The sequence below is a fragment of the Triplophysa dalaica genome, chromosome 23 (assembly GCF_015846415.1).
Source record: "Triplophysa dalaica isolate WHDGS20190420 chromosome 23, ASM1584641v1, whole genome shotgun sequence".
Lineage (NCBI taxonomy): Eukaryota > Metazoa > Chordata > Actinopteri > Cypriniformes > Nemacheilidae > Triplophysa > Triplophysa dalaica.
Window position 1 is genome coordinate 9,950,149 of NC_079564.1, and position 22,771 is coordinate 9,972,919.

The following is a 22,771-nucleotide window of genomic DNA, read 5'->3' on the forward strand; positions in this document are numbered from 1 at the left end:
GCCAAAGCGAGAGACGCTGAGCTCTTAAATGTATTTCAATGAACATTCGTTGAGCAATCGGTTACTTTACGGTAACAGAGGGCGGGGCATATGAGGTAAACTAGATGGAATAAGGACACTTTAGAGAAATGGTTGTCTCCGTAAACTACACATGGTATTTACCCACATTCCTAATAATAACTTGATGCATCATTTAGAAACTTCTCACTTCCTGCGAAAACTCAATATAGATCTCTTTTCTAGCGTCAAAACCCAACAATAAGAGAATGAAATACTTAAAACTTCACATTAAGGACGTCCTTAAAAAATGATCCATTAAAAGCAGTCAGTGAGATTTGTGATTTAACATGATTTTGAGATAGTTCTACAGTCTACATCTGAGTTTATCCTCTAGACCATATGAAGCAGCGTGCTTGATAATAAGAGGAAGCATAAAGGGTCAGAGTCCGGAAATGCTAAACAAACTTTCATCTAGAAACATAACAGTGTAAATGTCACAGGAGGTCAGGCATTTAAAATAGACGTGGCCTTATCCTGTCTCAGATGCCACAGCACCCCCAAGATGCCAAAGATTATATTACAAGAGCTGCAGTTGAAAGTTATGTAACAGCTGATTCTCAACATTACTACAATAATCAAAATACAATAATGATGTTTAAACACCAAATAATTTTATTACTAAAATGATTACACTCAAGGTGCGGCTCTCATTTCCATCACAATCCAATCTTGAGTTTATTTTCCCCCCAAAAAAACGTTTCATTTTTCAGTAAGAAAAAAACGATGTCTCACATAAAGAAAACAGTGTATTTACATTGTAAAATAAAAGCGATCATCAGTACGTTGGTGCTTATCTGTGAAGACTGACAGGTCAAGCAATGTTTGAATTCGGTCACACAGGGAGACACCTAATATGAAAATCTTAATCTTAATATTAGAGGCTTTTAAATCGTAACATTTATATTCCCTACACACTTTAAGTCAGGTATGCAGAGCTTTGCTACTGATTCAAGGGTAAATTGAACCTTAGGGGTACCCAGCATCCATCCATACACTAAACTGAATCAGAAGCCTCAACTGATGGACCGAATTACAAACTAACAAAGCAAAACATTAGAAAGATTTTCCTTTAAATTAAAACATGGACTTAAATCAGTGCTTTTTGGACATAAGATTATTCAACAATTAGGCCCTAGATAATTTAATCAGCTAAAATTTGAGAGTTGTAGAAGGGCAGAAATTTTATATCAAATAAAGGAACCAAAACTTTTTGTGTGACGCACAAAACAGAAATACAGCAAAACCAATATATGTGATGGACAATTTGCATGTTTTTGAATTAACCCATGTTTTTAAGAAGTGATATAAAATTGCTTACCAGCAAATGCTACAAGAGCTGCTGTTAAGTCTGATGGCAAAAGAGACAGATCTGGAATAACATGAGAATCTCATTGGTCTTAAATTTACCCAACTGAAATGCCAACAAAACAACTTGTTACCGAACAGCTCAACTGATGTGTACCAAATACTTTTCAACACTTCTGCACAGATCTGCAACTTCTGAAGTGAAATAAGAGAAAGTCCGACAACTTCTTTCCGTGCCTCTCTCAGTGAATGATGACGTGTATATACAATTAAAACAAGATCATTTTGAGAGATCAATTGCAAATGACCGGACAAAACAAAAACCACTAGAAAATGAATCAAAATAGAAAATCGTCTTGTGATGTTTCCGAACATTCTGAGCAGAAGTCTGATGGCCCGGCCCTGAAAAAGCAGGACTGCTCTGGTTCTAATGGAAGGTCAAAGGTCAGAGGTGAATGTGGTCATATTTTCTCCTGAATGAAGGGATGCTGCAGGGCCTGGTTGATGGTGACGCGTTTTGCCGGGTCCAGCATCAGAGTTCCATCCAAAAGATCCTTGAGCTGCATGACTTTCTTCCTCTGTTCCTCCGGCAGCCTCTGGCCACCGACCATATCAGCGAGCAAGTCTTTAGTGGGGTTGATGGTGCTCATCACAGTTACCTTCTCCTGTGACAATGCAGGGAAAATAGAGATTTAAAGACCCATGTAACATGGTGTTTGTTTGATTTTGTTCTCAAAGGGAGAGTTCAATCAAAAATGAAAATTCTGTCACTCATTAATTCACCCTCTTGTCATTTCAGACTTTCGTCTGCAGAACGCAAAAGACATTTTGAAGAAAGTTGGTAACGGAACAGTGCCGGCACCAATTCACTTCTATTGTATGGACACAAAATCAATGCGCAAAAGTCCCGGGTAAACGACATTCTTCAAAATATCTTTTGTGTTCTGCAGAATAAAGAAAGTCAAGCTGTTGCTTATTAATATGATGAAGAGCTGAACTGCAGTTAGCTTGGTTTTCAGCAACAGGTAGAAACAAGTATAATAAATGAACGCTGTGTCTATATATACTTCAGGCATTCGAATATGAAGTTTAAACGTTGTGTACATATATACTTGCTTTACTTAAGTAAACATAAGGGTTAACCTCATAAGATTTATGCCTTGAAAGTCGCAATCAAAAAAACGCATTAATTAACATCTGAAATCTATAATCTGTACAATCTGCACTAAAGTCAACTGGATGAATGAATAGGAACGTACCCGTTCGGTCACTTTGTCTACTTCAATGAATAAGAAGTTCAAGTTCTGGTCAAAATGTTGGTCTTTAAACTGGCCTTTTCGGATCATCTACACAAAACGGAAGAAAAAACATGTTAGTATAAATGTATCCCATTTTATCATATACATAAAAACCATAAACGGAGCTCCAGACTTTGATCAGATCTCCCGATTTGAATTTTTTCCTAGTTTTTATATCTCATATGAAAGTAGATCGTGATCCCACCAGTGTAGGCCTATATGATTGAAAAGGGGAGAGTCCGAGAGTGAAAGATTTTTTTGAGCCTGAAGACGAACGATTGGATATTTGATACGTTTAAAACTATAGAATACTATCATAATACAGCATTTATCTGTTGATTACCGGAGACGTCGCTGAATCATTTCTAATCCGCTCACAACTAGAATAAACAACAGGCGAATGCTCTTAAGTTTTATATGAAGTTATCTTTACATTGTGTTGTGAACATGATGAAAAGAGTCACACAATAAAATCATCATAAGAACGCATTAAGACGAGGACTTTTGTTTTGTTTTAACACTATGAACAATAAAATGTATTTCCTTATTCAAAATGACATGCACATTTTCTGTTGGTTCAAATGAATCCTGTACTAATTTGGTCTGGTGTATTCAGAGTTTATACAGTCTCTTTACTTAGTATATATAGCTTCTCTGTAGGCTCTGCCTCTTTTTAAATGATGAGCAGAACCAAACCACTGTCACCTGCAGTTAAATTCATAGACAGGTAGTGTTTTAAAACTATTTTAACATCCTTTACATTTCTGACAAATGTTAACACATTTAAAACTGTTCCATTGAATTCTGCAGATTATTCCAAAATTTGAGCACAGAATTTTACAAAAAAAGTCAGCAGATTCCGAATGACCCTGGTATTGAGTATTGTCACAAATCCCTCTGAAATTAAAATAAAACTGCACAATGTAATTTCTGCGAGTTAAGTCTATTTAAGTATTTGTCAATAATACCTCTATTTTGTGGATAATTTGAATAATTGCATTCAAGTTGATTTAATGTCCCCTAAATATTCTGCTTGCGCTACTAAACATTTCAGTCACGGGCAACAGTGCTCCTAGTAAAAAAAGTCAAGTCTGGAGCCCTGATAAAAAATTCTGGTTCAGTACCTTGTTGGGCATCTTGCCCTTGACATCCATGGCCAGTTTCACCATGTGGTTATTGGATGACCCAGGGAACAGGATCTTCCCCGTGTACAGCTCATACAGAGTACAGCCCACCGACCACATATCAATCGCATAATCATATGGCTTACCAATAACTGAAGAGAAATCAGACAAACCATTTACATAACTGAGGACAAACTATTTATTTATTAATATACTTTAAAAGTTGAAGCAGCCGTAGGAAGAATTGAAGCATACCCCTTTCTATAAATGAGGTGAAATAAAGCATGCGTGTGTAAACTCACTGATTTCAGGTGCTCTGTAGAATCTGCTGACAAGGTAAGGTGTAATTTCATTGTCTGCGACGTGGGACGCTGAGCCAAAATCACAGAGTTTAAGAATAGTCTTGGATTCGTTAACCTGCAGACACAGAGAAGTTTAGCAAGTTAGTGAATAGATCAAGACTCCGGTAACAGGACTGCTGGATGAACGGCATCTAGTCACCGCAGCTAGAGGTCATGAGATGATGCTCACCAGAATGTTGTCTGGTTTGATGTCAGCATGAAGGATGTTACAGCGTTTCAGTAGTTTGAGAGCCAGGAAGAGCTGCTGACTGTAGGATCGCACCGCCTTGATGTGCAACCCAACATCTTTACCGTATTTCTTCAGCACTTCCCGCAAATTCATACTGTGAGAAACAAGGCAGAAAAACGATGAACTTGTTTCATTTGTCTTGTTGAGGTGTCTCCCTCAGGTTGATTGAGACTCACTCAGAACAATGCACAAGCGATCCAGGTGTGTAAAGTACCTGAGAGGTTCGAAGACCAGGCAGAGATGCTGCTTGTGGTAAAAGTGCCTGAAGAGACGCAAACAGTGAAATTTATCATCTGGATCTGCGTCGTTTAGCTTCTTCAGAAACTCAAGCTCCTTCAGTCCCGTTTTCTGCCTGTAATGAGACGTGACAAAAAAACATTAAACACGATTTATGAGACCGGAAGGATTACACTGAACAAAACAACAAGAAGGAGAAAACAAGTCAAAAGCCCTATTGGGACGAGATTGGTTTTCAGTGCACATTTCTAAAGTAGATATTACTGCACATGACTAATGTTTAGCATCAAGATAAGAGATGAGTGCCTGTAGAAAATCATTGAGATGGGTGAGCTGGCTACACAAAACACAACATACGGTTGATATTAGCAAGGATGTAATCTTTTGGCGAGCGTTTTTTTCTTCACCTTTAGTTTCTGCAGATTTTCAAAGTTGTTCTTGCTCCATCACATTAACCGAATAACTTTGCTTGAAAATGGCTACAGAGACCAAACACCGCAAAAAAGCTCTTCAATTTTGGTAACATAAGGCAAATACTCACATGAGCTCATTGTTGCGGATGATCTTGACTGCCACCTCCTGGCCAGCCCTTGCAGTGTCTCTCGCTCGGACCACATTACTGAACACACCCTGACCTGTGTACCCGTACACTTCATAACGCTTGTCCAGGATCTCACCAATGTTCACACCTAACATCATGACATTGAACTGATGAGATTAGGGATAACACCAGTCTTATTTATGTAAAGGTACAGTTCGCTCAAAAAGAAAGACAACTGTAGAATCTCTTTAAGACTTACGGTAGTACCCCTCTGAATCCGTCCAGTTATCCCTGAGGTTGGGGTTCTCTTTAAAGTCTTTACCGATCCCTGCAGCCCTTAGCCTAGCACTCTGATAGGAGACAGAGGGATCAGACACAGGTCAGAAACCCCTTTTAAAACAAAGAGCGTTAACATGAATTCAACGTACAAACAACTCACATCAAAGTCTGCAGCAAACATGTCATCAGACTCTATGAACATATCAGGTGCTGAGGGCTTCTTTGGGTTGGTTCCTGCAGACCAGATAAACGGCAATGATGGTGTGCAATGTCATTGTATAAAAGATATATTCAGCAATGTGAGCGTTGCTAATTTAACAGATCATATCTTGAACGGTGATTGATCGATAGCTCCAATATAATTACATCATGGCGAAAAACTCTAGATCTACCATCTATGTGTAACACCTACAGAGCAGCACCGCTTTGGTCGCTTTGCAACATCCTAACCTCTTGTCAGAGCACACTACCTTCTTTCTCCTGAGCGATGAGGTTGTGCTTGGCCTTGATGCTGGCCTCAAAGGTGTTCAAGTTCTCCCGCTCGTACTCCTTCACATCAGCTGCCACGCGCTCTAGGATGTCATCGGGTGAGGGCGATCGACTGCGAGTGCTGCTCTGAGGACTGCTCGGCTCCGACGCCATTGAGCCCATATTACTGTCCTCATTTGTTGCTCTGTATTTCTGTCAATATCAAAATTGTATCGTTTTAGTCATCTATAAGAAGAAACTTTCTGACTAAGAAGACTTTCTGGACTGTGTTACCTGTACGATAGCGAGCCGTTGTTGCCGTCGCTGCTCAATGAGAGCCTCTTCATCCTCCTCTTCAGCATCAAAATCCTCAATACTAAACAAATTGCCATAAGTCAATTATCAGCAGTAGCCTTATGAATGGTTTGCTTAAAATTGGAGATTATTTTGACTGATATACAGTGTTTCCATCAAGCTTGTTCAAATGATTTTATTATGATAAAGGCTGGACTATTGAGCGCTTATGGATAGCAAATGATAGTTGAACCTGGTTCAACGGCAATCCCAAAGAAAACAGTTGTCAACTCAGTCTACTGTTAATTTTCATATGATCAAGCATAATGTTGTTGTCGGCATGTGCTTCGGCGTGATATCACTGGCTAAAAATGGTAAAGCTAGCGAGTCCATGCTTACATACACATAAATTGTTAACTATCCTCACGTCATGTACATTGCAGGTCAAAACACACATAAACGAAAGGTCTACATGACATTGCCTCTCCTTATTAAACTTGTCAAATATAAATGAATTTAAAACTCTTGGGACAAGGCTTTCACACTGACAAGTCTCATTGTAAGACATAAGCAAACTCCTTGTGTTTGTCCGAGCAAGCGACGGTATCCAAGTGGGGCGGGGCTTAGCAATAGGACACTTGTATATTTTTTTATTAATGCTTTTCTGATTTTTTAAGCAGTTTCCCATACATAAATGAGCAGACGAAGACTAAAAAAAATACTACTTACACTTCTTCAGATGACTCGTCACGGTCTGCTTTCATTCCCTCTGATAGGCTGCCTTTGAACTTATCTTCATCTCGGCTCCGCCTCCTCCTCCTCCTATCACGTTCTCTGGAGGTGGATCGTCGCGGTCTGAGACGGCCGAACCGATCCCTTTCAAGAGACCTGGCCAAAAGGTACATTAAACAGTTAAGATACCGTAATTATTACCACCATTTGACAAACTCTGAACAATCAATCTCACTGTAGCTTCACCTTCGTCTTAAGGGTGATCGACTTCGCCTTCTTGGGGAGAGGCGAGACTGTCGCCGTGGTGATATAGATCTACGCCTGAGTGGTGAGCGGCTCATTCTGCGTCGGGCTGGACTCGTCTCTCGTGACCTCCCGACTCCATCCATACGAGGACGCTTCCTGAAAAAATTCCCAAAATACATGAACTTCTTGAAATCATTCACTCATGTTTGTAACCAATAGCAAATCAATGGCCCAAACTAGCCAAAACCAAGCAATAATATAAATCACATACAAAGCACCTCATGATTGCAGTATACTAACCCTAGACCATTACTGTGGGACTGCTCCATTAACTTCTGTATACATGTTGCTTTGGATAAAAAGCATTTAGCATTTGGTAGGAGTGTGTGTTTAGTAAGTGCATATCAATTTAAGTGCACTTATTTAAATGTATCTGGGGAAAAAACTTCATCTACACAACACAAAGATTCCTATTGACTGTACAGTCCTTTATTTCAATTTCAAAGCTAAGAATAGCTCTGATCCTCTCTTAGACGTTCAATGTCACCCATGATAACAAAGACATAAACCCCCAGAGCTAAGCTATAAATCTGTCTTCACTGGTACTTCCGATGCAGAAGAGATGACTCTTTCTTCTGCAGAACACAAAATATATTTTGAAGAACATTGGTAACCAAACTACTATGGCCGCCAACATTGACATTTGTCAAAATATTGAATTTCTTTGTGTGCCATAGAAGAAAGTGTCATGTACAGATTTGAATGAATAATTTATTTTAATTTGGTCTGAAATAACACATATAATAAACAATTTAAGCATTTTAACAGGACTTAATATAATATATGTCATAATGTGCAATCCTTAATTTCAACAAGTCAATAGCTACATCAGAGGTGGATAATAGTCAAGGATTTTGTACTCTAGTAAACTTTCAAGGATTTGTTCTTTGTGTTTTTGCTTTGGAAAAGTGCTACTTTACAACATTATCAAGCATAACATCATACTTCTCTAATACATTTCAATTAATGTCTTTTTTTAGTGGCTGTCAAATGATTAATTACGATTATCCAGAATAAGAGTTTGTGTTTACATCTACATCTGTGTCCTGTGTATATTAATATTGTATTAATAAAAACATAGACCTAAATGTATATTTTTAAGCATTAAATATTAATTAAACATTTATATTTAGCCAATACTGGAAATTGTATAATTACATTTATATATATCCTAAATATATATACACAAGTATGTGTAAGTTTTTGTGTTTATTAATACAAAGTTAATATGCACAATACACATACATATATTATGTAAATAAACCATTATTCTGGATGTGATTAAACGCAAATTATCGTTTGACAGCTCTACTTTTTTTACCTTTAGTAAATTTGTACATTGTTACCTTACTTTTGCCAAGTTTCCTTAAAAAAATTTAAATAAACTTTCCTTAGCTGAAGGTTTTTATCTTAAGGACTCAAGTTTTTTAGGAAAATGCAAAAGAAATAGTTTTATTAAATGTGTGTAACTATAATATGTAGTGTGGTGTAAAAAGTATGATGAATGTAATGTATTAAAAAGTTTCCAAAGTACATTTAACTTTATCAGAGTACAATACTTACAACTCTGTACACCTCTGGGCTACCATTGAAAAGTTTGGAATCACTTTATGTTTTTCCACACTTTAGAATAAAAGTAAACCCATCAAAACTATGAAGATTGACAGATATTTAAGATCAGAACAAATTATTTTGTCAAGTGATCCTAAACATTTGACCAGTAGTGTATTACAGTAACAAAGACAGACAAAGTTTGACTATGTTAAGTTGTGTTTATGTGTACCTGAAAGGAGAATCCCTCCTGCGATCAATCGAGCGACTTCGTGCCCTCCTGGCAGGTGATCTGTTCCTAGATGGCGAGTGGCTCAGTTTAGAGCTCCGATCGGCTGAACCCGAGGGGTGTTGGTTGGATTGCTTCTCCCTCTGGCGAGGGGAAGAACTGCGCCGCCGCTGAGGACTCACGGCTCGCCTTAGACGAGGCGATCGATTCTCTTTCCCAGAAGACGTGTCTTTAGATGGAGACTTTCCCGGCCTCTTTTCTTTGTCGGTCTCCGAGCGCCCAGGCCGAGCATCTTTGGAGCGCGACCGTCGTTCTCGCGACCGGCTCTTGCGCCCATGCGAGCCCGATCTCCTCCCAGCTTGCTCCCTCTTCTCAGGCGAACGGCGGTCTGAACGCCCCTTCTGATCAGGTTTTCTCTCTGCAGAAGAGCGCCGCCTGCTGGACGGGGAGTGGGATTTCCTCCCACGGTCCTTGGATTTGTCCCTGCTCTGGGAGCGTTTTCTCTCTTTGGACTTGCTACGCTCCTTTACTGCCTCTTTAGCACTTTTGGTCATTCGGTCAAGCTTACCGTCCCTCCCTGTTTTGTCCCGAGAGCGGCCGCTGGCGTCCGTCGAGTCCCGTCTGGATTTACCCCCCTTGCTGCTATGGTCCCTCGGCGAGCGAGTTCGAGCCCCGCTACCTCTTTGCCCGTTTCGTGCCCTTGATGCCTCTCCGTCCTCCTCGGAGCCGGTATTGTAACCCTGTAAAATCAAACCCATGCCTGACTGAACCTTACCCTCCATCATCTGGCTGTCCAGCTCGGCTTTGATCAGCGCTCTCTGTTTCTCCAGGTCTTCCAGAAGAGCCCGGTCATCAACGGCGGCGTTGCCGAGAGCAAGAGGCTCGTCCCCGGATCTCCTGTTGATGGCCACGGTGGGCAAGGAGGTGGTCTCCTCTTTACGTCTGTGCTTCTTATGTTTGTGTCTGTGTTTGCGTTTACGTTCCTTATCTTCCTCGGGCGCATGTTTGTGTTTTTTGTGCTTGCTGCGGTGCTTGTGTTTCTTTTTCTTGTGTTTGCCTCCGCTGCTGTGATGCTTGGAGGCGCTTTCTTGCTTTTCACCGTTCACCTCCGCTTCCTCCTCTCCTTCCTCCTCTTCATCCTCCCCAGATACTTCACCGTTCTCATCCTCATTCCCACTCTTCTCAGGACTTTCTAAATCCTTAGGCCTGGAAAAAAAACAAATCACATGTGGACAAGGCAGGTGCAAAAGCAATAAAACGTGAAAGAAGTTATATCTAGAGTATTAGAAGGAAACTGATATATGAAACACTAACGACTAGCTATTTTAATAAAGCGCCAAATAATGCGTTCAGCTAATGTTTGTTTTGTTTTGTCAAGGCATTGGCAACACGATGTTCCCCACAAGCCAAGGACACGCTTGTTGGCTTCATATCCGCTACATAATACACCAACAAATACTAAGGGGACCACAGTTATTATGTACGAATACATAATATGACGAGAGGATTTATAGTAATTTAACCATTTAGCCCAACTGAAACTCAAGAGAGTAAACCAGCCGGTGTAGCGTGTTGGTCACATCAAGAATAGCATCAGACACTTTACGAAATGAACCACATAAACAAGATTTTAAAACATTGAAGAGAAAATTTAACAGTGAAATGCTTTGAAACGGATAATTTTACAAGCCCGTTGTAAAAACACATTTAAACGGCGCTTAGTAACATAAGTAATACGCTATTGTATAGGACCATATAGCCATTTAGCATTAGCATGCTAAGACAAGCCGAACAGATGTACTGCTATCAAACGCCTCATAATTTACTTGAGATGAACGCATCACGATCTGAAGCACTTCTTTACGTACACGCACTCGCACTCTGTAATAAAAAATGCGCTGTTTGTAAGATTACACAGCGCACGTGCTCTTACCCGTTATCCAGCCTTTCGCTCGGTAAATCCACTTCCATGTCCGCCATTTTGTTTCAGCAGCGGCCCGCTGTCTTCTTCTGAAGGGATGTTATGAGGCGGATGGGCTCTTGTGCTCTCTAGCGTCTGCATCTTATACTGCACCCTAAACTGTATTCACTACACTTGGCACTGCACTTGAGGAAATGTTGGATGTTGATCGATGGATGTTTTTAATCAGCCAAAAAACAGATACGTTTTTATTTAAATAACATAGTAAATGTAGTATAACATATTTTGTTTCAGTTAACTAACTTTCTTGAGCTCACATTTGTGTGGGGGCAAACGTGTGTCAATAATAATATCAAAGAGCGCATTGTTGATCATTGTTCTCGCTATAAATATTTTGATATCAATATTTTCTCAGAATGATCATGCACCTCGCACTCCTCGCTGTCATTAAAACATGAAAACGCAACATGGAGTAAGTGTTCAATAGCAGTGCAAGAAAAGTTACAAGATCTTTCCTCACTAGTTTTTTAACAAAGGAAACTTCCACAGGACCAGGTTTACGGTGTGCAGGCCTTTGGTTTGAGTCATGCCTGGCTGTCTTTTCCTCTCATTGAACTCAGGTGAACCTCATCTGACAGCAAGATTCTTAATTGTTAGAATACATTCTCATGCTATGTTGGAAAAGTTTATTAGCCTAAAACTCTGGGAACTTACTTCTTGTGATATTCAGAGTCGGCAAGGTAGATGTTAGACATACATTACTTTTCTATCTAATGGAAGACATAGGGAACAGAATCTGACATATCCTCAGCTGTCAGATTACGTTCCCCTGTATAATTTGCACAGTTTAGGTTTTAGGGGCTTCACGTTTAAGCAAGACCTATCCAAAAGCCCCAGTGGTGTGATGGTTTTTACATTGGGATTCTTTTGAGATTATGTGTCATGTAGAATATCTTCATATTTATGCAGATATGCTAAAATTTCAAGGTCACACAAACTGCATGTTACTCCCTTCAAACTTAGCATGGATGCATATATAGTCAAAAACAATTAGTTTGATGCATACACACAAGCAACACTGTATGTGTCGTGTAGATTTTTTCAAATTTGTGTAAACATGCTAAAATTTCAAGGGGCAGGGTCTGCTACAAATGACAGGATAATATTTCAAGGGGGTAATATTGGGGCAGGATATTGCCCACCTGCCACAATTCTACCCCCCCCCAAAAAATATGCATGGATGAACATATAGTCAGAAATGTACACAAGCAACACTGTATGTGTCATATAGAATATCCTCATATTTATGTAGACATGCTAAAATTTCAAGGCCACCCACACTACAGGTTACATGCAAATATAGATAAAAACAATTAGCTTGATGGATGAACGCAAGCAACATTGTATGCTGTATGTAGGTTCCTCGCACTTTACTTTATTACTTGTGGGAATAGTAGAGAGATGCAAAAAACATCACGCGTCCGGATGTGTCAAAGAGTTGGCCAACAAGCTCTTTGTGCAAATCTTTGCTTGAGTGGAAGATGCAATTGTTGCCCAATTCGCGTAGTAGCGCAAAATGCTTACTTTGCGTTTGGTGTGAACATAGCAGTAAGAGTCTATTCTGACAACTAATGCTATGTTGGAAACATTTAGTGATATCAGCCTGAAACTCTGGGAACTTACTTCTTGTGTTGTTCAATGTCGGCAGTGTAAATGTGAGACACATGAAATTGATATCTTATGGAATACAGTCGGAACAGTATCTGATAGTGAGATTCTCAGCTGTCAGATTACATCCCCCCTGCTAAAACTTGTAAAATGAAGCATTGAAGGCTTCATTTAAATTAAACATAAATTGGTGCAGAAGGTTATTATCAATTGGTTAGAGAAAATCCTATAGCAATATCAGTTTTAGATTAAAACATTTCACCAGAGCAGGGCCGTAGAGATCCATTCATTTGTCTTGATGTGACAACTTGCCCCATGTTTTGCATCTCTCTCCCTCACTCTCTGTGTGTGCATGTGCATGCATTTATGTTGCACTCCTTCATGTTTGGCATTTGTGGCTGATTACATTTACTAAATTCCACAATTCAAAGTTATACTGTATGTTGACTCATGCCTGTGTGTGTGTGTGTTTGTTATATCATTTTTAAGACTTTTTAAGAAAACAAATAGGTTCCTTCTACAAAGAAAGACGGAATACAAAAACTTTGAAGCACGATATCTCAAAACTGCTCATAACAGAACCTTCTTATTCAAAGGTGGCAAAATATTCGCCTTCAATGTCCAGTGATGCATATTTGGCATTGCAATTGTTTCCTAAAATAAAAGCAGACAGACAGTCCTCCTTAATTTTTTTATTAAAACCATACAAACATTTGTTTTAATCTGATATAAAAAGACCATTGATATTCTGTACCCAGTCTGAGGGTGCTAGGCACCTTGACTCCATTTCTATCACTTTGTTTGAACTGAAAACAGAGCATTGGGATTCCTGCTTTATATGATTTTTATACTAATTCTGACGCCATCTAAAATCTTAACTACAGTCTACTTAATGAATATGTATTTACAAGCATAAAACAGAATTAAATGTAATAAAAAACAAAATGCCCAACCAGCAGAACGTGTGTTGCATGTTACATGTTAAGCCATAGGACTCCTGCCACAAATTCATACTCATTTTATTATTGTAATTACTTAAAAACATTGGCAGTGTTTCTTTTGTTTGGAGAGGCATTCATAAGGCACATACCTTAGGCCCAAACCCTCTAGTCCTTTCCTCTGGGAATGGGTCATACCACCTTAAAACATAAACATAACACTGGCACACAACTTCAAAAAACAACTGATATAAGCATACAAAAACAGAAACTCATTACTAGAGTACGCCTTTAAAAAACTTTACATATGCAGGTAGAAACTGCAGGGTAGTTTTAATACTGCTAAAAAATCTTATAGCTCTAGTAAGAACTCGATGTGTCTTGGTATTCATAAGTCTTTCAGTCTTTAATCATAAATGTGTAGGTAGAGTTTTTTTTTATAAAAAAAAATAGACAAAACCAAGACATAAATGATATTCCACATTACAGTTTCACTGCACTGTTGTGACAAAAACAGCACACAACTGACTGTAATAAAAACAACAAAAAATAGATACATTTAAACAAGACGCGTTACCAATGTTTTCAACACATTTTGGCCACAAATTTAAATTCAATGTGCAATAAGCAACATGTTGAGATTGACTGGAATTACCACAATGTTTTCCCCCACAACTGTCACATAACGCACGGCTTACGATCAGCACCAGTCATGAAGAATATGACAATTTTACAATGTAAAAAAAGAAAAACTATATCAACATTTATATACAAGTCAAGCTAAATCAAGATAGGGAGTTATCAGCTCCACACTAGTCGTACCCTTATACATATCATAATGGTCCCTCCTGCTTGGGTTCAATGGCACAAATTGGAAATAATTGGTCAAAACAACATTTGGTAAGACTTTCGAAATCATGTTTAAGACCTTTAAGGCCCCGGGCCTGCTAAGAATGATGCTTGACCCCGTCTTGAGCCGATGACAATCAAGTGTGTGCATATCCACATCATCTTAAAAACAAAGGTACACAATACATGAGTAAACAAACTCACTTTAGTGGACAATGTGTGCACTTGACATGAAAAAATAACATGCACGTTTAGCAACAGTGTACAACAAAACAAAAAACAATACAGAGAATACTGTTTTGATATCATGTGAAGAAGACCAAGTGTCTCCTGCTGTCATCACAATAGCAATATAAAACAAAGGCTTTTAAAATAGCCTCTTTTCCAGAAATGGAATAACTATTTATATACATTTTTATAATATATATTTGTATTTATATATGGTTTTATTGGTCGGTGCCTCTTGGAAGATTGGGCAGATTCAAAATAGATTGTGTGCCAACACAACATAACCTATTAAACTACTTTCTCTTCCTATACACTACATGCAAAACGTATATCGTCCTTCTACTTTATTGCGGAGGGGAAGTCAACAACTACTGCATAATAGCTAGAATTTTGCTCTCTTCTGCGAGACTGGTGAGGAGGGAGCTCATGTCCCCGATAGCCATGTTGTTAGTGCTTGGATGCGTGCTGTAAAATGCAGCTGAAAGCTGTGGGGTAGATAGTCGAGAGGTCGTCCGAGACAGACCCTGAAAAACACTGGGACTAATGATATCAGATATCAGACTACCCTGCTCATAGCTATCCTCAAGAATGGAGCAAATATCCACACCCGGGCTGGCATCTACTGTACTGGTCACCTGATCAACCCCTGGAGACAAAAGAGCCTCGGAAGGTGTTACAGTTGACTCCATTAGACATGATGGCAGAATGTTGTGAGAAGACGATGAGTTGGATTCAAAGCTCCTGGAAATAAATGCCAAGTGTTGTTGTTGGATGGAAGAGCAAGCGTTGGTTTGAATATGATCGTTTGCTTCAAGCTTCAGTCCTGAAACTTGGTTTGCAAGGGAGCAATTGGTACCGTTTCCATTCCTTACTATATTTAGCTGGCATGACTGAGGATTATGATTGTTTGTAATCTGTTGAGTGGAGTAAGACCGAGAGAAACCTCTGTGGCCATTGTTGACTGGTGGGTGGGTCATAGGAGGCTGGGGCTGTTGAGGCAGTATTGTAGAGTTAACACTGATTGGATGTGTGATGATGTTGTTTGGCTGGAGCTGGGTTTGGGGCGTACTTGCCTGCTGGAAACAGTTAGGACGGATCGGCCCTAAGGAGATGCGAGAGAAGTCTGGACAACCAAAATTGTGCCTTGACTCAGGTTGGGATGTTGAGGAAGATTGACTCTTAACAGCTGGACTCATCCTGCATGGCGGTTGGGTTGTCTTGGTGATTTGCTGATGCTGGTCTGGATGTCTGGATCCAGAGCTCTCATTTTCCACATGTTGGACACCGCCTCGTTGAAGGGTCAAGTTCTGATCTACAAAATCCATGTGGGGTTGTTGATGCTGCACAACCATGTTCCCAAAGCGACCGAAGGGGTTGTTCATTATGCCACTGTGATCCGACCATCTTCCGCACCTTTGAGGTTGCTGTCTGGGAGGAGGAACATCAGCACTGCCAGAGCTCACTTCATTCCACTGGATGGGCATTACATCCTTACTGATACCTTCTGGCACTTCCTGTTGCACGTTGACAAAATTCTGTCCGACTGCAGTGCCTTGGTTAAAAGTGGACCTGTGGGGATTGGAACCACTGGTAATATTCTCCTGAATGTGAGCAATCTCTTGATCTTGAGAGCGGAGATACTGCACCAAGTCATCCGGCAAGATGTCTTCATCTGCATTTAACAGACCATCATCCTGGTCCCCGGCCAAGTCCTCAAGTGCTGATTGTTCCATGATGCTGGGATGGCAAGGAGAGTGCAGACTCCTCTGCAAGTTGCCAACTGGATACACGTAGTTCTGCAGGCTCAGTCCTAGATCTCCTTCATCTGAGTAATGATTTCCTGCTAGATGAGGTAATGAATTCATGTTGTTAAGACTGCAGAAACGCTGTACCTCTGGCAAGCCAAAAGAACTCGGATCCCGTTTCCGTACTGGGTCACTGGCTCGTCTATCACTATTTCCTGGACCTTCACCAGGGTAAAGTCCTCTTCGTTGAAATACCGTGGGACTCCCGTGTGTGCCCTCACTGCAGCGACGTGGCCTGACTAGCGGTGGCAACGTGAGCAGACCCGAGTCCTGGCAATCTCCCATCATAGCCAGACGGGACTTCAGGCTCATTTGTTCCATGTTTGGTAGAGGTGTGGGAGGAGGTCCACCTGTAGCAGCTGCATACTTAGCCTTCAGGTGATAGTGCTGAGCTGGGGTAAGGCTAAGAATACCTTTCGTTCCAATCGCATTTCCTCCTATACCTCCACCACTCCAGTTTCCACCATGCATTAATGAACTTCCACCTCCTCCGCACTGGCTTGCTTCACTTGAGCGTCTGGAGGCATCGGTGGAAATGGGGTCATAAGAGTCAGTTGCGCTGAGATTGTGGTGACGTCGATGGTGACTGTGCTCGGATTGCGAGGCCTGGCTAGAGCGGCGGCTGGAAAAGCAGGGGGAGATGCCGGAAGAGCGACGACTGCTGCTAAGGTAAGCGGAGCTGTTGGTGCTGCCGCTGCTGTCCCGGCGCTCATTAAGCAGATTCAGCATGGTCAGCTCCGTGTTGGACAGCTCAAGGCGCAGAGGTGGCTGGGGTGCTGGTGCCCCCACGGCACTACTCCTACCAAGGCATATACCTGAGAATGAGAGAGGATGAAATTATAATTAAAAATCATACCTAACACCCATTTGGAAAAAGTTTAAAAAAACAAAGACGCACCTTTTCCCGTGAGGGCAGGCAGGGTCTGGCCTTTGGGGGGTGGTGTAGGGGACAGATGTCCTAGCCTAGGCACAGCTCCGTTAACATGCCTTAACCTCTCCATCTTAACATGCTCCATCCAGCGCAGGGGTCGTCCCACATTTCGGCGAGCCTGAAGAGCTAGTGTTGCCGCCATGGCCGTTGCAGTGGATACTGTTGAGTCCATGATGGGGGCATCCTCTCCTTCCTCATTCTCCTCGTTTTCATTTTCCAGGTCCTCGAGTACCGCCACCTCCCCTGCGAGCCCAAAGCTCCTCAGAGCAAACTGGACTCCACGGCTGAGATGGGGGCCGATTGGGGACTGGTCACTGCCGCATGAAGACTGACTGCCAGGGCTTGGCTGAGACGTCTAGAAGGTGAGATAAAACAAATACCATGAATCATAAATTTCAGTTTTATTGCTGAAAGGTAACACAACATCACTCGGGACAATTTCTATAGATGAAGCGTAATGAGGAAAGTGAAATGCAATGTTGTCATGCCAAAGGAGCTGCATTGTTGTTTGTAGCGGTATAAGAAAGCTTGTATATGTTTTCTATGATTTTAACTAAGAATTTGACCTGAAGAAGGAATCTGAAAACACAACGAAACCACAATTACATATTCAAATGCCTATAGAATCATCACAGGAAATTGTAACATGCAAGCTTATGCACATAATACTTACATGATCACATAGATATAGGTTACAACACTGTTATCAAAAGACTGCTGACAATATGGAGTTATCACCACTGTACACCATTCAAATTATGTCAGATGATATGATGCTGCTGACGAATGACTGAAGAAAGAACGATGATTTCAAATTGATCCAGATGGTCAAGACTTGCATGAATGAAAAAGAATGGAAAGAGAAAGCAGGAGACCAACAATGACATCACCATTCTCACCTGATCACCCACTGTCCTTAGTAAGAGAGGACAAGTTGTGCGTAAGGTAGCGGACAAAAAAGATATTCAGTTATTAAAGAGATTGTGCAAAGATGCACCTGGTTGAAACAAGTGTTAGCGGAGCAGTTAAGAAATCATGAAGCGCAAAACAGGAAGTTTGGAGTAAACATTAGGATGACAAAAAAGGCAGACGTTCAATTTATTAAATACACAAATGTGACCCTGTACCACAAAACCAGTTATGAGCAGCACAGGAATATTTATGGCAATAGCCAACAAAACATTGTGTGGGTCAAAATTAGCGATTTTTCTTTTATGCCAAAAATCATTAAAGATCATGTTCCATGAAGACATTTTGTAAATTTCCTGCTGTAAAAAATCTAAAAACTGTTTTTGTGAGTTGATGCAGCAAAATCACGAACAAAAACCTATGCCTACGAACTTTGCTCGCTGCTGCCCGCTCTTAGGAATTACCAGCTTAAGTTTGGTATCTATCTTTGTAAAGCTAGAACTTCTTCTACTCTCCACAACATCATCACAGCAGTTAGCCAATAGAGAGTGTTACAACAAACCTGTTTCTTCTTAGCAACGGCCTGCTACAGCACCTATGATTGACAACTTTAAAGGTGATTTTCTCACTATTTAAATTTTTTGCACCTTCAGATTCAAGAGCTTTAAATAGTTGCGTCTCGGCCAAATATTGTCCTATCATAACAATCCATACATAAATGGAAAGCTTCAGGCGATGTATACATATTAATAATGAAAAAAAAAATTGTGGTCTAGGGTCACAAATGAACATGAAAGACATTTTCATTGTGGAAGGAGGCTTACCATAGGCTTCTCTGTCTTGATAGACTTGACTTGTAGACATTCGTCTTGTTTCGAGGTAGCGTGGTTATAGTCCCTTTGGTCAGTTATAGCTCCGAGGGGAAGTTGCCCTGGCGACCGGCCTTGTCCGTTACCTCCAGGTTCTCGGGGCTGTGTCGGGGGTCGTGGGTAAGTATCCCCCCGTTGTTTCTTGGTGACATGGGCTTCAGGACCGTGGACAGTCTTAACGTGTTTCCGTAAAGAGCTGGGGTCAGTGTATCGCTTAGTGCAACCGGGGATTTTACACACATAGGGTTTCTGAAAGAAGTAGAGCGAGCTAAAACATTAGCATGTAATGGTGTCAATTACTTAATTCTTATTACTGTATTTACGATTATTAAAAACAACATAAAATTATTCATAATTAATAAATGCATTTTGATAATAAATAATAATGAAAACATTTCCTTCAATGAAAAATAAAGAAATAAATAAAAATGATGTTTAACATTTGGTGAAATTATCTATAATTATTTATATAGCTATTGTTTTTAAAATATATTATTATATTAATTATTTAATTTCAGTTTTAGCTTTTCATATTTATTGTAACCCACCTTTATTAATCATATTAAACTTGATAAAAATACTAAAAGATTAAGCAGTATTAAGTAAGTTTAAACATATTTAAATAATCACTTACACTGAAACAAAAATAAAAATTGTAAATCTACATAAATACCTGGCTTTAGCACTTGTGTGTGCATGTGTGTGCATTTACCTCATTGGAGTGTGTGCGGTTCTGGTGTTTGGCTCGGTCTGACGCGTTGGAAAAGGCTTTGTTGCAGCCTTCATGTTCGCAGACATAGGGCTTCTCTCCTGTGTGCGAGCGCAAGTGTGTCTTAAGGTTCTCCAGTCTGGAATAAGCCTTTGAACAGCCTTCAAACTGCACAGAGAGAGAAACAAAACCCACAAGTGTCATGCACAGATTGTTTTGTTTGAGACAGACCAAGTCTACTGCAGCGGGTAGTTTTTAACCAAAGCCCAGAACAATAGATGTCCTACCTACTCGAGTTTCTACAAACAAAGACACACTAACCAGATGCAGCGTAGCTGCTATTTATTAACTGCAGCCAGGCCAGACGGTATTTAATGCGATGCTCACCGTGCATTTGTGTGGCTTCTCTCCTGTATGTCTGCGCATGTGCACCACCAGCATGTACTGAGCTTTAAAGGGTTTCTGCTCTCTCGAACATTCTTCCCAGCGACACACAAACTCCTTCTTTTCTCCGTGGATGTGGTCATTATTTATATGCTGTAAAGAGAAATTTTGTGTTAATAACAGTGCATACAAATGTGATGTTCTTATGTGTGTAATGCTTTGATCAAATGCTTGCTCACATAATACATATATGTCAACAACAGCAAATATGTATATTATTATTAATGTGATGAAGAAAGAAAGAAGTGTATAACTTCCCATATACAGCAGTTTTTTTATATATTTTTACAATTGACAAATAAATGTGTCCTATGGTCTGACATCGCAAAAATTTAGAAAACAAGCAGTTTTTATTAATATTGATCTTTTTAATAGAGAGAGATTTTTCATAATTGTTCGTTTTTCCCCCCTATATTTTTATTACCTGTATGTCACACCATATAGGACTCATTTACGGTTTATTTGTCAACTACCCATATGCTTGACCTGCTACTGTTATTAAATAAAACTGCTACCTTCAAGAAGAACTCTTAGGTACTTTGTTCAATTATGCAGTGGCATTTTATCACCACTAGGGGGCTTCATGATCACTAAATTGTCCAGTGCCGTCTGTGACCCCAACATGGGATCCTACTTAAATGTGTAAACTCACCCAGAGCCATTAAATATCTCTGTACGATTTCAATTCTTGCATCATAATACTAGAATTTAGTTAAAGATGACTAAAGTTGAAATGTCTTTGTTTCTACGAGGTCAACAGCAGCAGTCTTTAAGGAAACTTAAAGTAGATTCACACATCTATGAGCCTGTCATTTTCTTTCTTTCTTTCTTTCTTTTTTTTTTTTTTTCTTTCTTTCGTTCTTTCTTTTTTCCCTTCCTTTCTTTCTTTCTTTCTTTCTTTCGCTCTCTCTTTCTTTCTGTCACTCTCTTTCTTTCTTTCTTTCTTTCTTTTTTTTCATTCTTTCTTTCTTTTGCTCTCTTTTCCTTTCTGTCACTCTCTTTCTTTCTTTCTTTTTTTCTTTTTTTCATTCTTTCTTTCTTTTGCTCTCTTTTCCTTTCTGTCACTCTCTTTCTTTCTTTCTTTTTTTCTTTTTTTCATTCTTTCTTTGCTCTCTTTTTCTTTCTTTCACTCTCTTTTTTTAATTCTTTCTTTTTCTCTCTTTTTCTTTCTTTCACTCTCATTTATTTTTCTTCTTTCTTTCTTTTGCTCTCTTTTATTCTTTCCTTCCTTTTTTTTCTTTCCTTCTTTCTTGCTTCGTTTCTTTCTTTCTTTAATTCTTTCTTTCTTTTGCTCTCTTTCTTTCTTTCTTTCTTCTTTCTTTCTTTCTTTCTTTTATTCTTTGCTCTCTTTTTCTTTGGCTCTCTTTCTTTCCATCTTTTTACTTTCTTTCTTTCTTTTTTCTTTGGCTCTCTTTCTTTCCGTCTATTTTCCTTTTTTCCTTTTTTCCTTTCTTTCTTTCTTTTTTCTTTGGCTCTCTTTCTTTCCGTCTATTTTCCTTTTTTCCTTTCTTTCTTTCTTTCTTTTTTCTTTGGCTCTCTTTCTTCCCTTCTTTTTTCCTTTCTTTCCTTCTTTCTTTCTTTCTTTGCTCTCTTTTTCTTTTGTTATTTCTTTCCTTCTTTTTCTTCTTTTAGTATTTAATTAATGTTTATCTAAAGTCGATTGAAAATAAAGAGATAATGAAAGTTTATTTTTTCCTTTCCTTTCTTTCGCTCTGTTTTCTTTCTTTCTTTCTTTCTTTCTTTCTTTCTTTCTTTCTTTCTTTCTTTCTTTCTTTCTTTCTTTCTTTGTTGTTCCTTCTTTCTTTACTCTCATTCATGTGTCAATATTCTCTTATCTTTCAATTTCTTTTTCTTCCCTTTCTCTCTCTCTCTATCTCTGCTCAGTCGGCTGTGAGGGTGTCGGGTTAGCTCATGGTTTGTGAGTCTCAGTGTCCGATTTAAACCGGATTTCAAATAAACCCCTGTCACCTCCCATCACCGTAGGCCTATGGCCCTGCCATGACAAGTGCTGACAGTTGTGCTGCTGTGGCAACTTTCAATCTAAGGCTTTGGGGGATGTGTGTTTGTGGTGGTGGGTGAAAACTATCAGAAGTTTAGTGAAAGCATCTCTACTGCTTGAGCTTTCCAACTGTATCCCTTTACATTCATTCACTGCTGTTGTAGACACTGTCACCTCTGACTTTAGCCAAACCTCAATATCACCCTCAACTTTCCACTTCTCACTTTAAGCAGCTTCCCTCCTCTCTCTCCTTCCCTGTTGTGTTTTGTCTATCTTTCTCTCAACATGCGGCCTCCGCCTTGGTCCCTTTCATTTTCTCAATCTAACCCCTTTTTTTGGTGTGTTTGGCGGTCGTACACACACAACCAACATGGCAAAAGAAAACACACACTTTAATGTAAACCACAGAGCACATGAGGTCAACATCTGGCATCCATACAAAGATAACAGCGTGTGCCACTTATGAGTGCTTTTCCTGTCCCGAAG

General features: G+C 39.7%; 2 protein-coding genes across 2 annotated transcripts in view; both read right to left on the bottom strand.

The window, feature by feature from the left end:
- Positions 1-649: 649 nt before the first annotated feature.
- On the bottom strand, positions 650-11,024 carry prpf4bb (pre-mRNA processing factor 4Bb). Its single transcript, XM_056737852.1, has 15 exons — positions 10,949-11,024; positions 9,019-10,221; positions 7,176-7,331; positions 6,927-7,085; positions 6,198-6,279; positions 5,906-6,116; positions 5,596-5,669; positions 5,416-5,506; positions 5,157-5,304; positions 4,593-4,730; positions 4,319-4,472; positions 4,090-4,204; positions 3,788-3,939; positions 2,625-2,711; positions 650-2,030 (listed from the first exon to the last, which is right to left on the bottom strand). The coding sequence occupies exons 1-15, from the start codon at positions 10,993-10,995 to the stop codon at positions 1,827-1,829; spliced, it is 3,021 nt and encodes a 1,006-aa protein (XP_056593830.1). The 5' UTR covers positions 10,996-11,024; the 3' UTR covers positions 650-1,826.
- A 2,265-nt stretch (positions 11,025-13,289) lies between these two features.
- gli3 (GLI family zinc finger 3) overlaps positions 13,290-22,771 on the bottom strand; it is a 111,870-nt gene continuing 102,388 nt past the window's right edge. The window contains 5 exon segments of the mRNA XM_056737851.1: positions 13,290-17,239; positions 17,323-17,710; positions 19,089-19,382; positions 19,846-20,010; positions 20,230-20,379. Of these exon segments, the coding sequence (XP_056593829.1) occupies positions 14,988-17,239; positions 17,323-17,710; positions 19,089-19,382; positions 19,846-20,010; positions 20,230-20,379 (3,249 nt within the window). The 3' untranslated portion in view covers positions 13,290-14,987.